Below are 17,959 nucleotides of genomic sequence, written 5' to 3'. Positions count from 1 at the left end.
CTTCTTGGCATTGTCACTTCTACTATGAACAATGAAAATACAGAAAGTATATCTCTCAGGAATATATCTTGTAATACTAGGAGTGAAATAAGAATAGAGTAAGCAGGCATGCAAGGTAATTTGTCACCAGCAAGTTAGCACAGATGCAAGTCCCTGTTTATCCTGATTTCCCCTCTTCCCAAATACATGAAATAGGCCTTAAAGAGAATAACCTAGAGGTTCTTATATTTTACTGGACTGACTTGCTCATTATTATTCTGCCCCTCTTACATGCAAATATGCAAGCACAAATGTGCCCTGACAATGTGGCCTAGGAACAAATCGAGGAAATACCTGACAAATGGCTTGCTCAATTTCTTGAGCAGGACATCTTGAGACCGATCGCTGACTTCGTCCTCACTCACAACAGAGGCAATGCGACCAAGTTTGCCATACTTAGAAAAAGGCTCGTATAACATCTCTTTATGGATGAAGCACCGAAGAGGTGCGACCGTTATACGGTTCTCGCAGAGCGGTACCGTCGTTTTCCCTGAGGAGGAAGTCATGAATGGGGTTGCTGTGATGCGATCTTCGCAGACCAGACATCAATACCTATCCCACTTGTTGTCCACTCGGGTACCAAGAAGAAGAGCCCCCTCGAACTATGCCCATTTATCGTGATGGATTATATCGAACTTGAAACAAGAATGTACGACGATCTCAACACAGCAGGATGTCCAAAAGAGGAACGTGGAATCCTGGACTCGAACATCGATGATGACAAGCTTGAGATGCTATATAGCCAGCTCTGGGCTATTCTGCTTCAGCTTTCGACTCCCTCTTTGCCTCGTATAGGATGTCTGAGCCGAATTGATGACTTCACCTGGGAAGTAATACGCCGGCCTCTGTCAAAGAATTTGAATGAAATCGTACGACTGGGAGATTTACCGCGATCTAACCTCCCAGATATAGATACTACATATAACACAGATTCTTCATGTTATGAAGTCCTTGCAAACCTCAACATTGAGCATCTTGTACACCAAAGGAATGATGCTATGGAGTCCGCATATGACTGTCGGCGAAGTTTGTGGCACGGCAGCTTTTCCGTAAGCTCGCCAGGGCTAAGCGACTCACCAATCCATCGCTGGAGAAAGGGTCGTCCAAAATCTGGAGTGATGATTTACGGCCAGCTAGTGTACTACTCAGTGAGAATATGCAGATTGTCGGAGTGGTGGATTGGGAGTTCTCATACGCAGCACCCGCTGAATTTTCTTATGCGCCGCCTTGGTGGCTGCTTATTGAGAAAAACCTGAATTCTGGTCAATGGGCATCGAGGACCTGACAAGGGTAATTTGATTATCGTCTGAAGACCTTTCTCAGGGTGATGAAGGCTTGCGAAGACACAGCCATCCAGCAATGTCGGCTGAAAGAAGACCAGCGGCTCTCCGGTCCTATGCAACAGAGCTGGGAGAGTGGAGATTTCTGCATCATGTATGCAGTGTCCCACAGCTTTGCCTTTGATGCAATCTTCTGGAAGAATATTGACCCACAGTTTTTTGGGCCCACTGAGAGTCCCGAGGAAGCGTGGATAGGTAGACTCGGTCTGCTGGATGAGAAGGAAAAGGATGAGATGGAACAACTGGGGGCTTTGGAAGCTGAGAGAAATGGAAATCAGGATTTTGGCGTGGGACCCCGATTAGTATACTGTGACTTTTCGCTAGCAATTGAAGAGACGGAGAGAGAAAGCAACGGAGGAGAAAGCGAAAGCGGATGAAGCGGATGGACCAGATGAAGCCCTCCAAGATGCAGAACAGCGAAGTGGACGAGGGTAAGGCCACTCTGGGAACAGGAACCATACGTGATAAGCCGGCACCACCATTTGTCTGGCTAGTTGTGATCGCAGATGATTGTATCTCGACTTGTCTTGATGCCGTGCGTGGTTTGATATGGTACCACTTCTTGCATTTCTATTCTCTTCGCTGCGTTTCTGTCGTCATAGACCTTGCCCTTCTCGACCGTCTTGCTGCCTTAGACTTTCTTAAGTGGCCGATTTGGACTGTTTCCAGTATGACCCATAGCCAATTCTATATCCTCCTACATGTCGATCTCGAACAGCGATTTTGTCACGTCCAGGTGCTGTTCGATACCACAAAGTAGAGAAACCACAAAAGACAAGTTGACAATCCAATCGAGCAATGATGTCTTTCATCAAACATTCTCCAATAGTGGAGTCCTGGCGTTCAACGTGCTGATTATCAACGGTCTGGGTCAACCATGGATAGCTGACTTATCATTATGAAATTCGGTGCAAGTGGCGATCGCTATCTCAAAAATGAGATCCGTACGTCAGCACATTTCGAGCAGTCCAGGGTCACTGGATCTCCACGCTGGGTTGATGACGACTGCCCATGGTGGATCCCGTACTTAACTCTAATTGGGTCGACCAGAGACCCTTTGGGATATTGCCAGGTACGGTCTCCAGCATACGCAATGACCAATTTCAGTGATCGACAGTGGCTGCAATTGGGTACGGGAGTGGCTGCCTCTAAAAAAGAAGTAGCAATGCAGTTGGTATTCGGTACAAACCTTGTTCTTGCTCAGTGCAGTGGATAGTGGAGTGTGGACATGAAAGATCATCAATCGTTCTTTGTGGGTCTGGTACGACTGCATCGAAGCGAAAATAAGCCTCAATAGAGCAGCTGTAGTAAGGTCTGGACTTTCATCTTTGTTGCAGATCATATTTCAATCAACCCACTTTCTATATCCTACAGACCTCCGCCAATAATCAGAAAGAAAGCGGACTCAAAAAAGGTACAATGTGATAATTGCGAATCGGATCGCCCGGCCTTTGCCCTGTCCCACACCTCTCCTTCAAGCTCAATTTCTGTGATAGGCCTAAATGGCAATCATATTGTGGCACACGTGGATCGATGTCAAGGCTTGAGGACTTTGGTGGTCTTTCTGGTTCCAATGCAAGTGGACTGACTGACTGCAGCCCCGTCGAGGCTGTATCCAGAGAGATATAAATGTCCCTACAGTACCTTGCCCCTTGCCTAAGTATAAACCTTCCCAATATCATTGTTGGCAACACATTTTTCCTCTCGAGTCCCAGTCTATCTACCCGGTCGTCAACATGAAGCTTAGCATTATTGCTCTCGCCTTCATCGGCTCTGCCGTTGCCGCCCCTGCTGCCTCTAGTCCCACTCCTTCTCCTACCCTAGCGGCTTCTTCCTCTTATGCGGCTTCCTCCACCCATAAGGCCTCATCCACTGCTAGTCCTTGGGCCACCCCAACATCTCAGCCAGGCTGCGACATTAAGCACGTGGGCGACAACGGCAAGCATCTCGGTTGGTGCAAGCAGGCCAAGCACTACGGCACCCACAAGAACGGAACAAGCATCTAGACCAATCAAGCGGTCTAACCGCAGTCAGCAGAAAAGAATGCCCTAATCCTGTGAAACGTGTCTCCCAGCGCTTCAGGTTGTCGGCGAGACCAGTGTCCGACTGGAGACCTCTTCGAAATGGAAAGTTGTGCGTCATTTGTGACTCGGAGGATTTCCTCTTTTCTGTTGATATCATTCCCTGTACTTTAGTCTTCGTGCGGTACTTACGAGTATCCCCGTGTTTTCCGGCCCTCTCAAGGCCTTGCAATCCGGTTCTAGATGTTAATATAGGGGACAATAACTGAGATTGGTTCTGCGTAAGGATATTGGCTGGAAGTCACGGGGAGCAATAACTGCTGTAGCTCCTGTGGCTAGATTGATTGTTCTCTTAGAGTGCTGCTTATGCCCGCTTGGCAGTGAAAGACATAAGGGCTTGCCGAGATTTATATTGGAACCATGCCTTCTATACCGTATAACTGGCGGAGAGACCGTTTTTTCTGTACCTCGGCCTCAGTTATATATCAAGGTAATCACCCAGGTGAAGCCGGTCTATGTCGCCGTCCTATCTCGGAAATCTGAATATTTATTGCTTACAATCTCGATATCGGGATAACATTCTGAACACATGTATTAGTTGTACATCCTTCCACCTGATATCTACAGATATAATTCGGATCGAACAGCGATGATACTTCCCGTTGTCACCGGAAAAACATAGCTTTAATGTGTGGATTTTGATGTAACGATTTCGACGCTCAGTGTCCTATTCTTATTCTACGCCTCCACCAGAAGAAGCAAATCGGGTACCAGAAGACCAAAGCCCAGAAGATCAACTGGCCTCGTCGAAGATCACTTCTTGGCCAACCCGGCAAACTACAAGTACGATTCCTGTCACAATTGTACGGCGAAGCCCTTGGCTATTCTGAGTGGAAGTCGGTGGGCAACCGCTGGAATGAGATTGAGCCTGCGGAATGAGGAGAATAATTGAAACAATGTGAGTCAATGTGAAGATGTATCAAGTTTGACAAACCCCCCGGTGCCGATCTTTGATTTATCTCTGCGCGGACTTAAACTGGCAGACAGTAAGGCACTAGATAATCTCCCCCGAACAAAGAAACTAGTACACCAAAATCTCCTCGTCTTTGGCTCCCGCGTCCCTCCATTTACCAAGCACCGTCTTCATGTCCACCGCGACCTTCTGAGCATAATCAGGCACAGGGGCGACAGGGACATCCGCCGGGTTCCCCCTCACCCAAGCAACAGGTTCTTTAGCAATGCCCGCGAACTTCTTCTTAAGCTCTTCAACCTGCTGAGGCTCATAGCCACGGCCGAAGAGCACGGCGCGAGGAGGCCGACTGTAATCGTGGGTTCCAATATCGTTGGGGTTCTGAGACTGAGGATCACGGCCTACAAGCAGATGCGGGAGCTCAGCCTCTGCGGCCTCATATGACTGTATGAAGTGAATAACTGAAGAACATTAACACTAGGTTTTGGTTCACTTGGGCACCAGATCAAAAACCTTCATATTCAGGCAGCAGGTGCTGGGAGACTGGTTTTCCGACCGCGGTTTTCCTGCCGCACGCGACAACTGGCATCGGCTGAGCAGATGAAGACATGTTGCGAGAGAGCCGTATGCTGCGGATTAACGTGTTTCGAAGCATTAGTGAGGAGATCCCACAACTAAGCCCGTGTGGATGACTTGATTTATATTCCTCGTTGCGGCGCGCTCGGTCTCAAGATGAAGCTCGGACGGAGGGCGAGAGACCGATCTCCGACTCGCAGCCAACCCACGGACGTTTGAGGTTCAAAGCTCAATACGAGATGAATTTGTCATCACAGTGGCTAAAGTAGCTTAGTAGCTATAGACTTCAAGGTAGACTCTAGTCTAGAAAATATTTAGGTAGAGTAGGGCTCCAATCTTCGTCTGAATCACAACCTTGCCAAAATCAGGTCCAGACACAATGAGTACACTATAGCATGGATATGCGCCTTACCGCTGGGAATAACAGTAACAAGCAGCATATTAAATAAGGTCCATCCTTCATTACCTTAACTAGACACCAGCCACAACACCCATACACTTTTAGCATGTTAGAGGCCATAATGTTATAGCAGCCTGCCTATTAAGCAAAAAACTACGCCTGCTAAGGCCATTACTGTACTTATTTTAGTAGGTGAGCAGTACCGCCCTGAGGTTATGCAATCCAGATTCATGCAATCTAGGTGAGCTTAGTACCTAGGGGTGAATATCATATCATATGATGCTCATATCGCACTTCATTAGTAGGAAGAGGGTTTAATCGGGATGATCGAATTTTTATTTGGCTCCGCGAAACGCTGGACTTACTATCACAGATCTGCTCTGCGCTTGGATTTACTCATCGCCAAGTTCAATAACTATCCGTGGCAGAATGAGGGAATGACTCGTAAAAATGCTCCTGGCCAACAAGTTAACAACCAAATACAGCATGGTTGCTACGTAATTCGCGTTTGAAGTCAAGCGTGATATACCACAATGGACTTATGATGAGTACAGAGCCAATGGGCACTCAAACAAAGCTTACTGGTGATCAAAACTGTCAAATAGCTAGCTTACCAGAAGTGTAAGGACTTGTAAACTTGTTTAGAACTAACGAGCGACGAGTACCAGACTGGTTAACATAGTATAGATACGAATTTCACGGGAAAGCCAGCAAGTTGGTTGATGTTGAATCCTTCCAACGATACCTCTCCTGCCATCTCCCTCCCCTCACCTTTCCACACTGGATCTATACAACGCGAAACATATCAGTGATGCTGGCCCAATAGATCTGGCGGTAGATTGGGCATATACCATTCCAACCCGATTGTAATCATTCTAGCACACGGCTCCGCCATCATTGCCGCCGTGGCATGTGCCACTGTGACAGTCTTGGATCTCTGTCCATTTACCACCTCGGCACTCAACCTTTTTACACGAATAACCATGAGCGAAGCTGGTCTGATCTTTCAACCGAGACATGTTAACATACCACACCAGTCCTGTCGCAACCGCAAAAATGCCTATCTCCGTTCGAGGCATTGCAAGGACTGTTCGTACGCCTCTGGTCACCGCCATAGCCAGCACCGCAGGTGTCCAGGACCTGGAACTCCCCTCGAGGGACTGTGGAAGCGCTTACGGCGGCGGCAGCCATGAGAGTGCAGAGGAGAGCTGTAACCTTCATGATGAAAGAGTTGTTGTATATTGAAACGAGGTGTCTCGATTGAAGTTGAATGTTGACGAAGGCTTGATGTCCAAGAGTACTGAGTTTCTGGAGGAAACATGGACGTATTTATACCTCTTCGAAGCAAAGGTCAAGTCATCGTCCCAGTCCAGTTACCTAAGAGTTAACCAGGATGATGAGTACTCCCTCTCCTGAAAAGACTGTATAGTAACACCCCTGCATGGCTGTCATGCTCTGCCCTGCGAAAGCACTGCAACGAAGAAAGTCGAGATGCGGAGATTTTTGGAGATGGATCAAGTCAGCTTGAGTTGTTCTAACAGCCAGTTGATCACCAACAGCCCCCAAGTTAATCTCAGCAGTTTAGTGGTTTGACAACCGACAGATGCTACAGCAGGTGCATGGATCAGAGTAGGCCTTCGGAGCGGAGGTCTCAATACAGGACAGTAATAGGGTCAGCAAAAGGTATCATTAACCAATTATGTTGCCAGCATGGACTCGTTGTTATGCAATTTCTTTTCTGACCTGTCTCCTCCGGTATTACATCTGTTGGTCTGGGTTCAGCTCCATCTCGTCTGATATGTGTATTGCCTCACTCGCAGGATACCATCTGCTTTTGATGCGTACATTCGATGAACCGCAGTCTTCCACCAACAATCAAGCCTAGAAAGAGGAGCCAGACAGCTTCCTGACACTATGCTAGGCAATCTGTTCCAACTTATTTTATTCGTAGACCTGGCAACTTTAACATAGATCCCTTTATGAATTTAATGCAGTAGTTTCAGAATAGTGGTACATACGCCATAAGGCATCCGGCATAGCTTTACAAATCATTGGAGTCGCGTATCAGATCTCGTATGTGGATCGAGGCCGAAATATTGAAAATGCCAGGAGTCATGTCATGCCCAGTTCATTGCGCACTATGCACGTAGCAAGACATGGCCCCAACTACCGTCCCGCGGCTCTGACTCGACTGAGACGACGCCGCAAGGTAAGGTACTCGAGATCAGATAGCCGTGGCGTAGAAGGCAACCGATCAGGAAAGTGTCCCAGTGAGCATGCAGGGGATGTCTTTCTTCTTGTTTTACCGCTGTTTTCCTATTTGGGGATACGGTCAAACTGGATGGTGACTGGATACTAAAGGCACTAGGATAACCACAGACCCGTTTCACTCCGGACACCCACTTTATGCAAATTATGGAATCACCTGATTAATTTCCACCACAAACTCTTCCATGAATATGTTCCTGGGTAAATCAGATAATTCCTTAAGCTGCTTAAGTAGTGTCTGGAGTAAAAGAGGTGGTGATCAAGAACTGTCAATGGCCCAGGCAAGTTATACAAAAGGATCTTGATCATGATACCAATTCTTGGTTTCATTGAATTATACATGCTAATAACCTCCCGTGACGCTTGTCGATCTATGATAACCGACTCTGCCATGCAGGGTTCTGCCGGCACAAACTCCTAGCGCATACTTGGTGGCGAAGACACTTGTCCTCCATTGTGGCATAGCCCTGCTTGGCAGCTGGCCTTCGCATAGGAGGGGCCCAAGGATGGGGGGTAATCCTCCAATGCAAATCAACTTTTTAGGATCCTTAATATAATATAATAAATGATAAAGGGTTACATCCGGCGCGTCCGGCGCTGATTAATCTTTGATTATAGTGCCTAGAGCGCTGTATAATTTGAGCCCAGCCCTTGGCGGGGCGGGGGTGGGGAGCCTAAGACTTGGCCTTGGCTGAACTGTGTGCGTTCCCAATTCAGGTGAAGTATACTATGGGAAGTATTATAACTAATCGGTTGTGAAAGCATGAAGCCAATACGTGATATACCTTCTTCCTGAACTTACCCCAAATTGTGGAATAGCAGAGGTCCAGGGATCTTTTCTTTAGGTGGTAATACCACCTGGAACAGATCGACTCAGGCGGAGTATTTCAGAAATAAATCTCAAGCAGCAGGCCAGTGAGCTGGCGCTAGCAGCGTCTTGACTAGCGCGGCGGGGTCTCCCGAATCAAGCTAAAACCGGGGTCTCGCCTAAAACAAAAGTACCCACAACTTGGTTACAGTAAAACCTCACTAACACAAGCCTCGACATGTCGGTTACTTCGATATTAGGTTCCGCCAACGCCACGGCCATTGAGGGACATGCTGTCCCTCGCATGATAGGGAAGACCGACTCGAATACTAGTTCGTCTTTTCTTCCGTTGTCAACGATGAGAAAGCCAATTAGTACTTACGGGATGACTAAATCCTTCTGATCTAAGAGATCTTAAGCGCCCGAAAAAGCCAGATTCCTAAATACTATCAGAGAAGATCGCAGAGGTACCAAAAGTCCGCTGATCGCGAGGCTATCAAGTGCTGGCTCCGTCGGTCAATTGCTATTCTAGTTTAGGCAGTTATAGAGCGTGGTGGGGTATCCCGGTCATTGGCCAGCGTGTTTGGAATGAGTGACGATCGACTGGGATATTGCGGTATTCCTTGTCCCAGGATGAGTATTACTGCGGCTCTAGCAACGAATAGACATCCAGAAGACGCAAAACTATCCAAATGAAGAGGCGATACATGCGGAGAAGGCTGGAGCCTTGACTCGTCAGCTCTCAATTTCACGAGACTAAGTCTTCTCAGCTGTCTAAAAATCTGTTAATTCCAGAGGAGCCTACTTAGCTGAGTGGCGGTTGTCATTGGGCACATAATTAACCAATAAATAAAAGATGCATGGTCTGCTCAAATGATCTAAACATTCTCGCATCGTGCGGTAACATGGCTTCACTGGCCAGCAGTCAAATCACTTTGTTTCAACTGCACATTGTCGTGAGCGGACCTGTCTGGATCACGCATCATTCTTCATTTGTCCCGAGCTTTCCCAGAAAGTGGAATCTCAACCCCTCGGTGACGACGCCGTTTTCGAAGTACACTGGCTGATTTTATAATGATTATTGTGAGCAAAACCGACAGAATAATGCTGCATATCATCGGGTAGCTCATGAGGCCATTAAGCCTGGAGTTTGGCGGGTGCGCAAAGGAGCCCTGAAAACCGATCTGTTCTTGACTTTCCAGGTGCGATTTGTCTCTTCCATCGCTTAAACGGTCTTTGCCTTTCCCATTCTCAATCGGGTCATCGACACCTTGCACCGGTGGTCCATATAGTGGCTGATCCCCTGGCTTGTAGTGCTCATCTTGTCCGCGAAGCCATCGTTCGTAGTCGGTTTCCGGTCTAGAGAATTTCTTTGGCTTTGCTGAGGCCATCTGCTTTCACAATCGGTCCACGTCTGAAAGAGTAGTAGTTAGTGCAGTGATGGGCGTGGTGGGGAGAGTATTGGTTCTTACCCTCGACAACAAACAATTTTCCTGGATTCCGAGATCTACTATAGACTCTTGCCGGGGCTCAATATGGAATGTATTTGTAGTTGAAGGTGTGGATCCTTTCTATCCTGGGAGCTGAGCTAGCCAACAATATACAGAAAACCCCTTTCCGGAGAGGTCCAGATCCCTGTACGTTATGAAGCTGGACGCAACCCAACGATTTTCGTCATTCATAACTGCCATTTCTTCCTCGGCTGTTAAAGATACAGAATTGAGGGAGAACCCAAGGCTCAATTGAGCGTTACCCGCAAATCGCAGTTGCTGAAACAGAGTAGAGATTCGGAATGACGGTGCTCTCAGCAGTTTTCTTTCCAACAATCTTGGGCCAGGGCGCCTTAAAGAGTCGATCGCGAAGATCACTAGCAGAATTGCTGGTCAGGTATTTATGTCATTGGATTTGTTTCACCGAGGCATAATCTCTTTGCCATCCGGGTTATCCAAATGCATACATGACACAGCACAACAGGTTGCTTGGCATTATTTAATGTGAAAATAGATACCCTATTAGAACCTCTTGTTCCAGGGTCACCCTAGCAATACTTAGCTCGCCAAGCCTCTCCTTTAGTGAGCTCGCAGGTATCACAGTGACCACACTAGCGCCTACAGATATATGAAGAGCCTGTTAGAGTGGCTTCCTGTGTCCTCCTGCCACCCTTGCAGCTAGTCCCAACATGGATCAGCAACCAACGAATAACAGTACATAGCCGTCAGCGTCAACCTCATTGTGCATAGGCACCTTGGACCCGTGGAGAATTTCACCCTCCCAGGCCACAAGAAAGTAGAGTTTCCGACGGAGTGCTCACCAGAAGTTGTGGTCTTCAGGCTGACGGATAAAGAACGAGTTGCTTTGCACCGAGACAACTGCTGACGTGTCGGATCTACTGAAGAGGCATTCATGGCTGTGCCGGAAACATCTGTCTGCTTTGGGTGGAACACATCAGCTACCAAGCTCCACCATTGGCATCTTCTTTTAGAACCGTTCAAAATGGGTTAACACCCCAAACACGTTCCGTTGGCGTACCCTGTACACAGACATGGAACCTTCAGGGCTGGCTGTTGGGGTTCTGGGCTTCGCTGGTCTATTTGACTCCTGTTTGGAGGCTGTCGAGCGATTCGACTCTTGGAGGAATTTTGGAGACGATTCACGCTTCCTGCACAATTGTTTGCAGGCCGAAAAATGATAAGGCCCATAAGAATACTTTGAGCAAGCCCTTGATCTATTTTATTGGTGCAAGAGGTAAGTGATGGGAGACGTTCATTCTGGACTGCTGGCACGTATGCTGGCCGATATAGAGAATGTCAGCTGCACATCAGCGAGTCGGAACATCGTCTTACATTGACATATATATCAGGCCGGACCGGATGTTGCTGGAATTTAATGTAGCCATAGTATCTGTCAGGACAAGCTAAATTCATATCTTTCAGCAGGCCCGGGCATTTTCAAATGACTACACACCAGAACAACATTTTTGGTCGGAACCCATCAATGCAAGCTCTCTGGCGCAGAACCTTTTCAAGTACTCCGGAAATGAAACATACCAAAGCATTCTCCGAGGCCGCGTTGTCTACCCTCTGCTCTCCTTCGATCGCCTTTCGGCAGCGTCATATCAGCTTCATGTATATCAAATCGCCAATTGCAGCCCTCGGATATAGGGCCCCTTGTCTCGGGCGACGATTGTTTCTCCGAAGCCAGGGGATTGTTTAGAAATTCGACTATAATTCTGGCCCTAGCACCATGCTACAACATGAAACAACAGGACACGGCGTTTTTCCTTATGCAGAACTGAGTTCATGCCTTTGGCTTTKAGAGTGGACGCCTTGGAGATCATCCAGGGTCTAGAATCTGATCAACAGGCGATCAACGGGAGAACACCCTCGAGCCTCGTAAACGTAGCCGAAGTATTAGGCGTTGGTGGGGACTCCCGCAGGATATAAGAACTGGCTTCGTCACTTAGGATTTGCTGGGGTGCATCTTGTCCGCTCCAAAAATGCCATGCAGAGTCACACAGGCAACTAAGATATTTCATGCACTGAGCATGGCTGGATACATTCGGATACATCGCACGAGAGATACGCACGCCCAGAAGATCCTATCACTGTTATTTGGTCGGGACTTCTGCACCAGCATTCGTAGCATTGTCTGGGTAGACACAGGATCTTCGCTGAAATGCTCGTATTATTCTATTATTACATATCTAGCCTTGAAGATATTATAAAATGATTGTACATCGCCCATCAAGCAGGACAAAGACCTCAAAAGGTACATATGGAGACAATATGGTGTACAATTCAAAGACTGGCAGGAATCGTACACCACAGACAGATGCCATTTGGACCTCCCATCCTCCTTACAGGGCAAGGGCGACAGCCAGCACACCAGCAGCACCGGCAAAGCTGACGGCCACGGCGCCGGTGGCAGCAGCGTTGTGAGACGAGGTCGAGGTCGAGGTCGAGGTCGAGGAAGCGGAAGCGCCGGCAGAGCTCGAGGCAGTGTTCTTGGTGGAGGAAGTAGTTCCCGAAGAGGAAGAAGTGGCGGTGGCAGTGGCAGTAGCACCGGTAGCGGTAGCAGCAGAGCTACCGCTGGCGGTGGGGGTAGCAGTAACAGCGGCGATCTCAGCCATGGCAGCGGAAGAAGCCCAGGCCTTGACGTCGGAGGGCAGGCTGGCGTACCAGCCCGGTGTCTGTCCTTGCTCGATCTGGTTGATGATGCTAGAAGCCTCGGTAGGATTGGCAAAAGCCTGAATGACAGAGGGTGGAATAGCGGTCATCAGGACGCTGAGGACGGAGCTGGGAACGGAGGCAAGCAGATCCAGATCACCGGCAGCCTGAGGGGCGGGAGCGGGATTGGCCACTGCCAGAGCGGCGAAAAGGAGAGTAGCGAGCGCCTTGAATTGCATGGTGACAGTATAGATAGATAGCGAGAAAACGAAAGGAATGAACGACAGTAGAGACACAGAAACTTGTCGAATACAACAGCACAGTGGAGCGAGGCTCTGCTTTATTTATTTCTGGGGAAAGAGCGGACCCTTGGGGCTCTTGGAGAATGGAGATAAATATGATCCATCATCGTCTGTATTGCCCCTTTTCTGAAGTTTATCCACAGCGTTTGAGCCTCGTTCTCCTCCAATAGAGTGTGTCTTTTCCAGAGCCGTGCAGCCTAGATCCCGCACCATAAGAGCTAAGCCACGGTTCTCCCACGCTATCGATACCACTAATCTCTCGACTACTGCTGCAGTCCAATGAAAGGCGGGAGACTGCGCGTTTCATGAACCTAACGGATGAAGGAGTAGACAGGATTGGTCATGTCGGAGAAATTATTGGGCCCTGGTGAAACTGTGCAGGATCTCAAGGATTTTTTTTAGGAACAGAAGGGGATCCTTCAAACATCCTCCTACACACCGCAAGCAGTAAATGGGCATCCTCTCCTGCGCTAAAAGGTAATATTAGCAAGACATCATCGTTATTCGTGGAGTGATAAAAATCCAGCAATCGGTGGAATGTTTCTACCACCTCTGGTAGAACTGAGACAATGTACAAAATTCTTTTGAAACTATCCAGACTGTAAACCATCGTTACAGGTTATAATCTTCTGCGCATATACGTCGTATATACGGCTAGTAGACATATCTGAAAGTCTTGTTCTCCCTATCTGTCAACCCGGCCCACTTGGTGTCATCTTGCGCCTGATCCTCCTGGCCTTCTTTAACACGGTCCCTACGCTTGTTCTCCCACACATAATACAAGAAGAGGACGAACGAGAGGACCGCCGCAGCAGCCTGCGTCGCCAGCACTGCGATCTTGGCCGGGCGATATTCCGGCGCATCGCGTGCCTGGAACGTCTGAGGGCCAATGATGTTTCCGACCGAGAAGGAGCCGGCGACGAGCGCACTGGCAAACGCGCGCTTGGTATGGCCTGCGCAGTTGGCCGCCGTCCATTGGTAGAGAATGGGGAGGGTCGCGACCACGGCGTTGACGAGGTAAATGCCGATGAGGACACCTGCTTTGTTGTGCTTGGGGAGGAAGGAGAGCAGACCGCCGCCGAGGATGCCGGGCAGGGTGGAGGCGATGAGCCAGGCCCAGCGGTGGGAGACTCGGCGGATCCCGAAGCCAACCAGGAGGGTGAAGAAGATGCTAACAATGCCGGAGGGCATATTTAGCAGGGCCGCATGAGGGCCTGAGAAACCGAATCCGGCAATCAAAGTCGCCGAGTACGAGGTCACCACTCCACTGGAGACGGAGATCTGGAGGTAGCGTGTCAGCAATCGCAAAAATGCATTATAACCCGAATAGCGAACATACCAGCATGGTGATGATGGTGATGAACCACAGCTGAAGGTCACAAACAGCCTCCCAAATTTGCTTTACGCTAAAGTCACTGCTCCACACGCCGGTCTGGTTGACACTGACGTGGTTCAAGAGAGCGACTTTCTCGCGGTCGGTCAACCACTTTGCCTTCATGGGCGCGTCCGGCAAGAAGATGAAGGTTAGTGCGCCGGTAAGGGATGTAACAAGCCCGAGAACGAGGAACATGACGCGCCAGCCTTGGAAAGACGGGTTGTCCACATGTTGGAAGCCAAAGGAGATAAGACCACCTAGGATCTGTGCCACACCCAGACCGACATACCACAGCGTGAACCGGGGCGCAGCTTCGCTCTTGGTGTAGTACTGACTGCTCAGCAGCATCAGAGAAGGGCCGATCGTGGCTTCGAAAATGCCGAGGAAGATCCGTGAGACCAGGAGAGTACGATAGTCACGGACACCGGCACCAGCCGCCGCTGCAACGCCCCAGAGGAAGACATTTGCTCCTAGCCATTTGGCTGGGGGAGTCTTTTGCAGGAGAATTACTAGAGAAGATCACCGGTAAGAGTGGGATGCTGGGGTCACCGGATGGATTAGACATACCCAGGGGAGCCTCCGCGATCAAGTAGGCAATGAAGAACCAAGTCGCCGCATTGGAGAAATCATTGCCAACCAACTTGAGGTCTTTCCTTATCCCCATCACAGCCGCATACTGCCAGAATCATCAGAGAAAAAGGCTTTGTGCGAAGGGGAGAGAGTGGCGTACATTGAGCATCACCTTGTCKAGAAACTGCAGGATATAGCAGGAAAACATGAACGGGATAATGCGATAGTCGATCTTGCGTCGCAGGGCCGCAAGATCGACAGTCGCTTCATCCTGGACATTGGCATGTTCATCCAGATAATTCAAGGCATCATCGCGTCGTCCATGGACAGGGTGGGTGTCTATATCTGGCCTTTTCTCGGCCATTTTGGTGACAAAAAGACGACGGAAAAAAAGAAAAGAAGAAAGAAAAAGGAAAAACGAAGGATGAACGAAGGAAAAAGCAACAGGTCAGTTGTGAAACGTGAAGTGGAGGGTGGTACAAGGATGAAGGGGAGGGACGCAGGTTGCAATGCTGATCAGCTATCTAAAGTACGCAACGTAGTACTGAAGGATGATCTCGACTTTAAACGAATGGTTGGGGGCCAAGGGATGGGTGGGGTTGAAGAATGCACCAGTCCTATATTATTTTTCTTGCAGGTTTTACTTTGAGCAGACTGCAGGTATCATCTTGAACGTGCAGGTATCCCGATCCAGCTACACACCGGCGATAGTAGCGCAGACGAATGCAACTCTTGCCCAGGGTCCCCGGTCTAGCGCTCCAAGCATACAAGGGCCCAGAAACACTAGATACTCATGGCGCAAGACTAGAAGGGCCGGTTTTTCTGCTCTGAATAAATTCATCTAACCATCTCGGGTCATGTCCGCCGGAATAAATTAATTTTCTGGCGAGGCCAATCCTGCAGGAAGAAACCAGGCCTGCACAATGATCAAATTAATTCAGCCTTGGGACCAGATTCCAACTGACGCTGAGTGGACTTCTAATGATCCTCCCATCATGCATGATTATACAAAACAATGCGATAGGTGACTGCTGATCTTATTATTTCCTCGTCCGACATCTTCTTTATGTGACGGTCAACATGGGCTGGGTACACAATGCGTCCCCGGAGATCGACGCCCAGTCCAGATATCCGCTCATTCTGGGGGTGTGCATTACCCTGACGGTCTTGATGGTCATCACGGTTTGCCTGCGACTGTTCGTGCGTATCAAACTTGGGAGATTCGGCGCTGCCGACTATGTGATGGTGTTTGGAATGATATTCAGTATCGTCTACAATGCTCTCTGTATCGCCCGTAAGTCCATCATCTATTCTCATATGGCCCATGCTCACAACAGCAGAAAGCCGTTATGGACTGGGATTACCACTGGCGTTGCGACCAAAGGCGGACCTCCTAACGTACACAAAGGTACTGACTCGTCCGCTTCGTGCTCGATTCGATCTTTCTGACCAGGCAATGCAGATAAACTACGCCGGTCGCCCGTTCTACCAACTCGGAATCGCGGGTTTCAAAGCCGCACTGTGCATCAACTACCTTCATCTGCTCGCGAAAACCTCCAAGCGCTTCTATCGGATGTTGATCTGGGTGGTGATCATAATGTCGACCTTGGGACATGTGGCTGGCACATTGGTTCTGATTCTGAACTGCACGCCAGTAGGTGACTATTGTTCCGCACAAGGTCAAGAGCTGTGCTAAACAGATTCGAATCAATAGGTAGAGCGGGCCTGGAATCCGACCATTTCTGGTACATGCCTTCCGGTAGGACCGACCTTCTACGGTCTTGCGGCCTTTACGATCGTCTGTGATGTCGTCGTCATCTTCCTGCCGATTCCATTGCTACTACAGTTGAAAGTGAAACCAGCGCAGAAGGCAGGCGTGGCATGCTTGTTCCTCCTCGGACTGTTCACTACCCTCTGCTCCATTCTACGGCTAACACAGATCCATCGCGTGGTGGCTGTGGATGGGGATTCTACCATGTTAGTCCTGTGGGGCACAATCGAATTCAATGTCGGAGTAAGCTTGTCCAGAGAGTTGAAGGATAGAACATAATCTCACAGAGTTCCAGAATATCGTCACCTCTCTTCCATTCCTTACGCCCCTTCTCAAGATGTTTGTGCGCGACTTTCGCTCCCGCAGTGCCAGCGAGCTTCGCAAGAACACTGGGTACTCCTTGCAATCCTACTCCAGGAACCGACACTCGCAATTGAAATCGGAACACGCCAAGGAGCCAGCCCCTGTTCAACGAACGCCCAGTGAGGAGCTAATCCTCGACACGGACGATTCCATCGCTCGAGCGAACGCCGAAATCCACGTCACCGTCGAGTACCGTGTCTCACACGAGAATGGTAAATGATACGTGGGGGCGGTTCCTGTGTATACGTTTACCATTCCTTTACTTTTCCTTTTGTTTCCAATTGTTGTGAGGTTGCCAACTTTGGCCGACAGATAGTTTTATAGATCAATACCATGGTTCAATCCCACTAGGATGATTCCGACAATATGCCCGAGGACATAACGGATTGATCTTCAACTAAACTACCAAAGTAAGCAGCGTCCTAGCCTGAGCTCCGTTGTCGAACCCAGATTTCTACTTTTTGCGCGTGTCTGGCGGGAATCGGATAACTGGCAATTCAGCCTATTAGCCAAAAAAGACGCAAGGTTCCATTCAACCGGGGCCTTGATATCAAACAGGTGTTAATGCCATAGATATTACTGGCCCATTAGTTTTAAAGTGACAGGGATCAACAGTCAAGGTTCGCCGGCGTCTTCCTGGCGTCACTCTAAAAACACCACTAAACCCGCAGTGATATAGGCGGGAATCAAACCGGCCATATTATTAATTCATTCGAGGGTTGGATTAGGGCGGTTCCATTGACACATTGAGTTTCATAGTTATGGTCCGAAAGATTCCTTATCCGCCCAATCCCGCTGTAGATCCATGCTGCCATGCAACCTTCGAAAGCTACGCAACCAGTTCTACCCAGGTGCGACTGGAATTAAAAATCTCGCATACAAGGTACTAAGGACAGGGGATGTCGGATATTTGCCCGGCTTTCGAAGGATCATCGGTGGACTTCAGGTACCCACTCGGCCAGCCATGACAGGGGCTGCGTAATTATCCGA

The 17,959-nt window shown here is 48.9% G+C and overlaps 6 protein-coding genes across 6 annotated transcripts; 2 read left to right on the top strand and 4 right to left on the bottom strand.

The window, feature by feature from the left end:
* Positions 1 to 3,115: 3,115 nt before the first annotated feature.
* On the top strand, positions 3,116 to 3,385 carry Asppvi_009244 (putative secreted peptide; the record flags this gene model as incomplete). The annotated part of the gene is made up of 1 exon (XM_043305101.1): positions 3,116 to 3,385. One exon carries the CDS (start codon positions 3,116 to 3,118, stop codon positions 3,383 to 3,385), a length of 270 nt encoding a protein of 89 aa, XP_043161036.1.
* A 1,096-nt stretch (positions 3,386 to 4,481) lies between these two features.
* On the bottom strand, positions 4,482 to 4,980 carry Asppvi_009243 (uncharacterized protein; the record flags this gene model as incomplete). The annotated part of the gene is made up of 2 exons (XM_043305100.1): positions 4,482 to 4,831; positions 4,884 to 4,980. 2 exons carry the CDS (start codon positions 4,978 to 4,980, stop codon positions 4,482 to 4,484), a joined length of 447 nt encoding a protein of 148 aa, XP_043161035.1.
* A 1,241-nt stretch (positions 4,981 to 6,221) lies between these two features.
* Positions 6,222 to 6,567, bottom strand: Asppvi_009242 (uncharacterized protein; the record flags this gene model as incomplete). Its single annotated transcript, XM_043305099.1, has 2 exons — positions 6,222 to 6,311; positions 6,376 to 6,567. 2 exons carry the CDS (start codon positions 6,565 to 6,567, stop codon positions 6,222 to 6,224), a joined length of 282 nt encoding a protein of 93 aa, XP_043161034.1.
* Positions 6,568 to 12,278: 5,711 nt separating this feature from the next.
* Asppvi_009241 (uncharacterized protein) lies at positions 12,279 to 12,827 on the bottom strand (the record flags this gene model as incomplete). The annotated part of the gene is made up of 1 exon (XM_043305098.1): positions 12,279 to 12,827. One exon carries the CDS (start codon positions 12,825 to 12,827, stop codon positions 12,279 to 12,281), a length of 549 nt encoding a protein of 182 aa, XP_043161033.1.
* A 717-nt stretch (positions 12,828 to 13,544) lies between these two features.
* Asppvi_009240 (putative MFS transporter) lies at positions 13,545 to 15,199 on the bottom strand (the record flags this gene model as incomplete). The annotated part of the gene is made up of 4 exons (XM_043305097.1): positions 13,545 to 14,171; positions 14,230 to 14,774; positions 14,833 to 14,941; positions 14,996 to 15,199. 4 exons carry the CDS (start codon positions 15,197 to 15,199, stop codon positions 13,545 to 13,547), a joined length of 1,485 nt encoding a protein of 494 aa, XP_043161032.1.
* Positions 15,200 to 15,915: 716 nt separating this feature from the next.
* Positions 15,916 to 17,189, top strand: Asppvi_009239 (uncharacterized protein; the record flags this gene model as incomplete). The annotated part of the gene is made up of 4 exons (XM_043305096.1): positions 15,916 to 16,129; positions 16,176 to 16,489; positions 16,550 to 16,849; positions 16,902 to 17,189. 4 exons carry the CDS (start codon positions 15,916 to 15,918, stop codon positions 17,187 to 17,189), a joined length of 1,116 nt encoding a protein of 371 aa, XP_043161031.1.
* Between the last annotated feature and the right edge of the window lie 770 nt (positions 17,190 to 17,959).

This window comes from Aspergillus pseudoviridinutans (genome assembly GCF_018340605.1).
Source record: "Aspergillus pseudoviridinutans IFM 55266 DNA, scaffold_6, whole genome shotgun sequence".
In the NCBI taxonomy this organism is placed as follows: Eukaryota; Fungi; Ascomycota; class Eurotiomycetes; order Eurotiales; family Aspergillaceae; genus Aspergillus; species Aspergillus pseudoviridinutans.
This window is presented reverse-complemented; position numbering and strand designations above follow the sequence as displayed.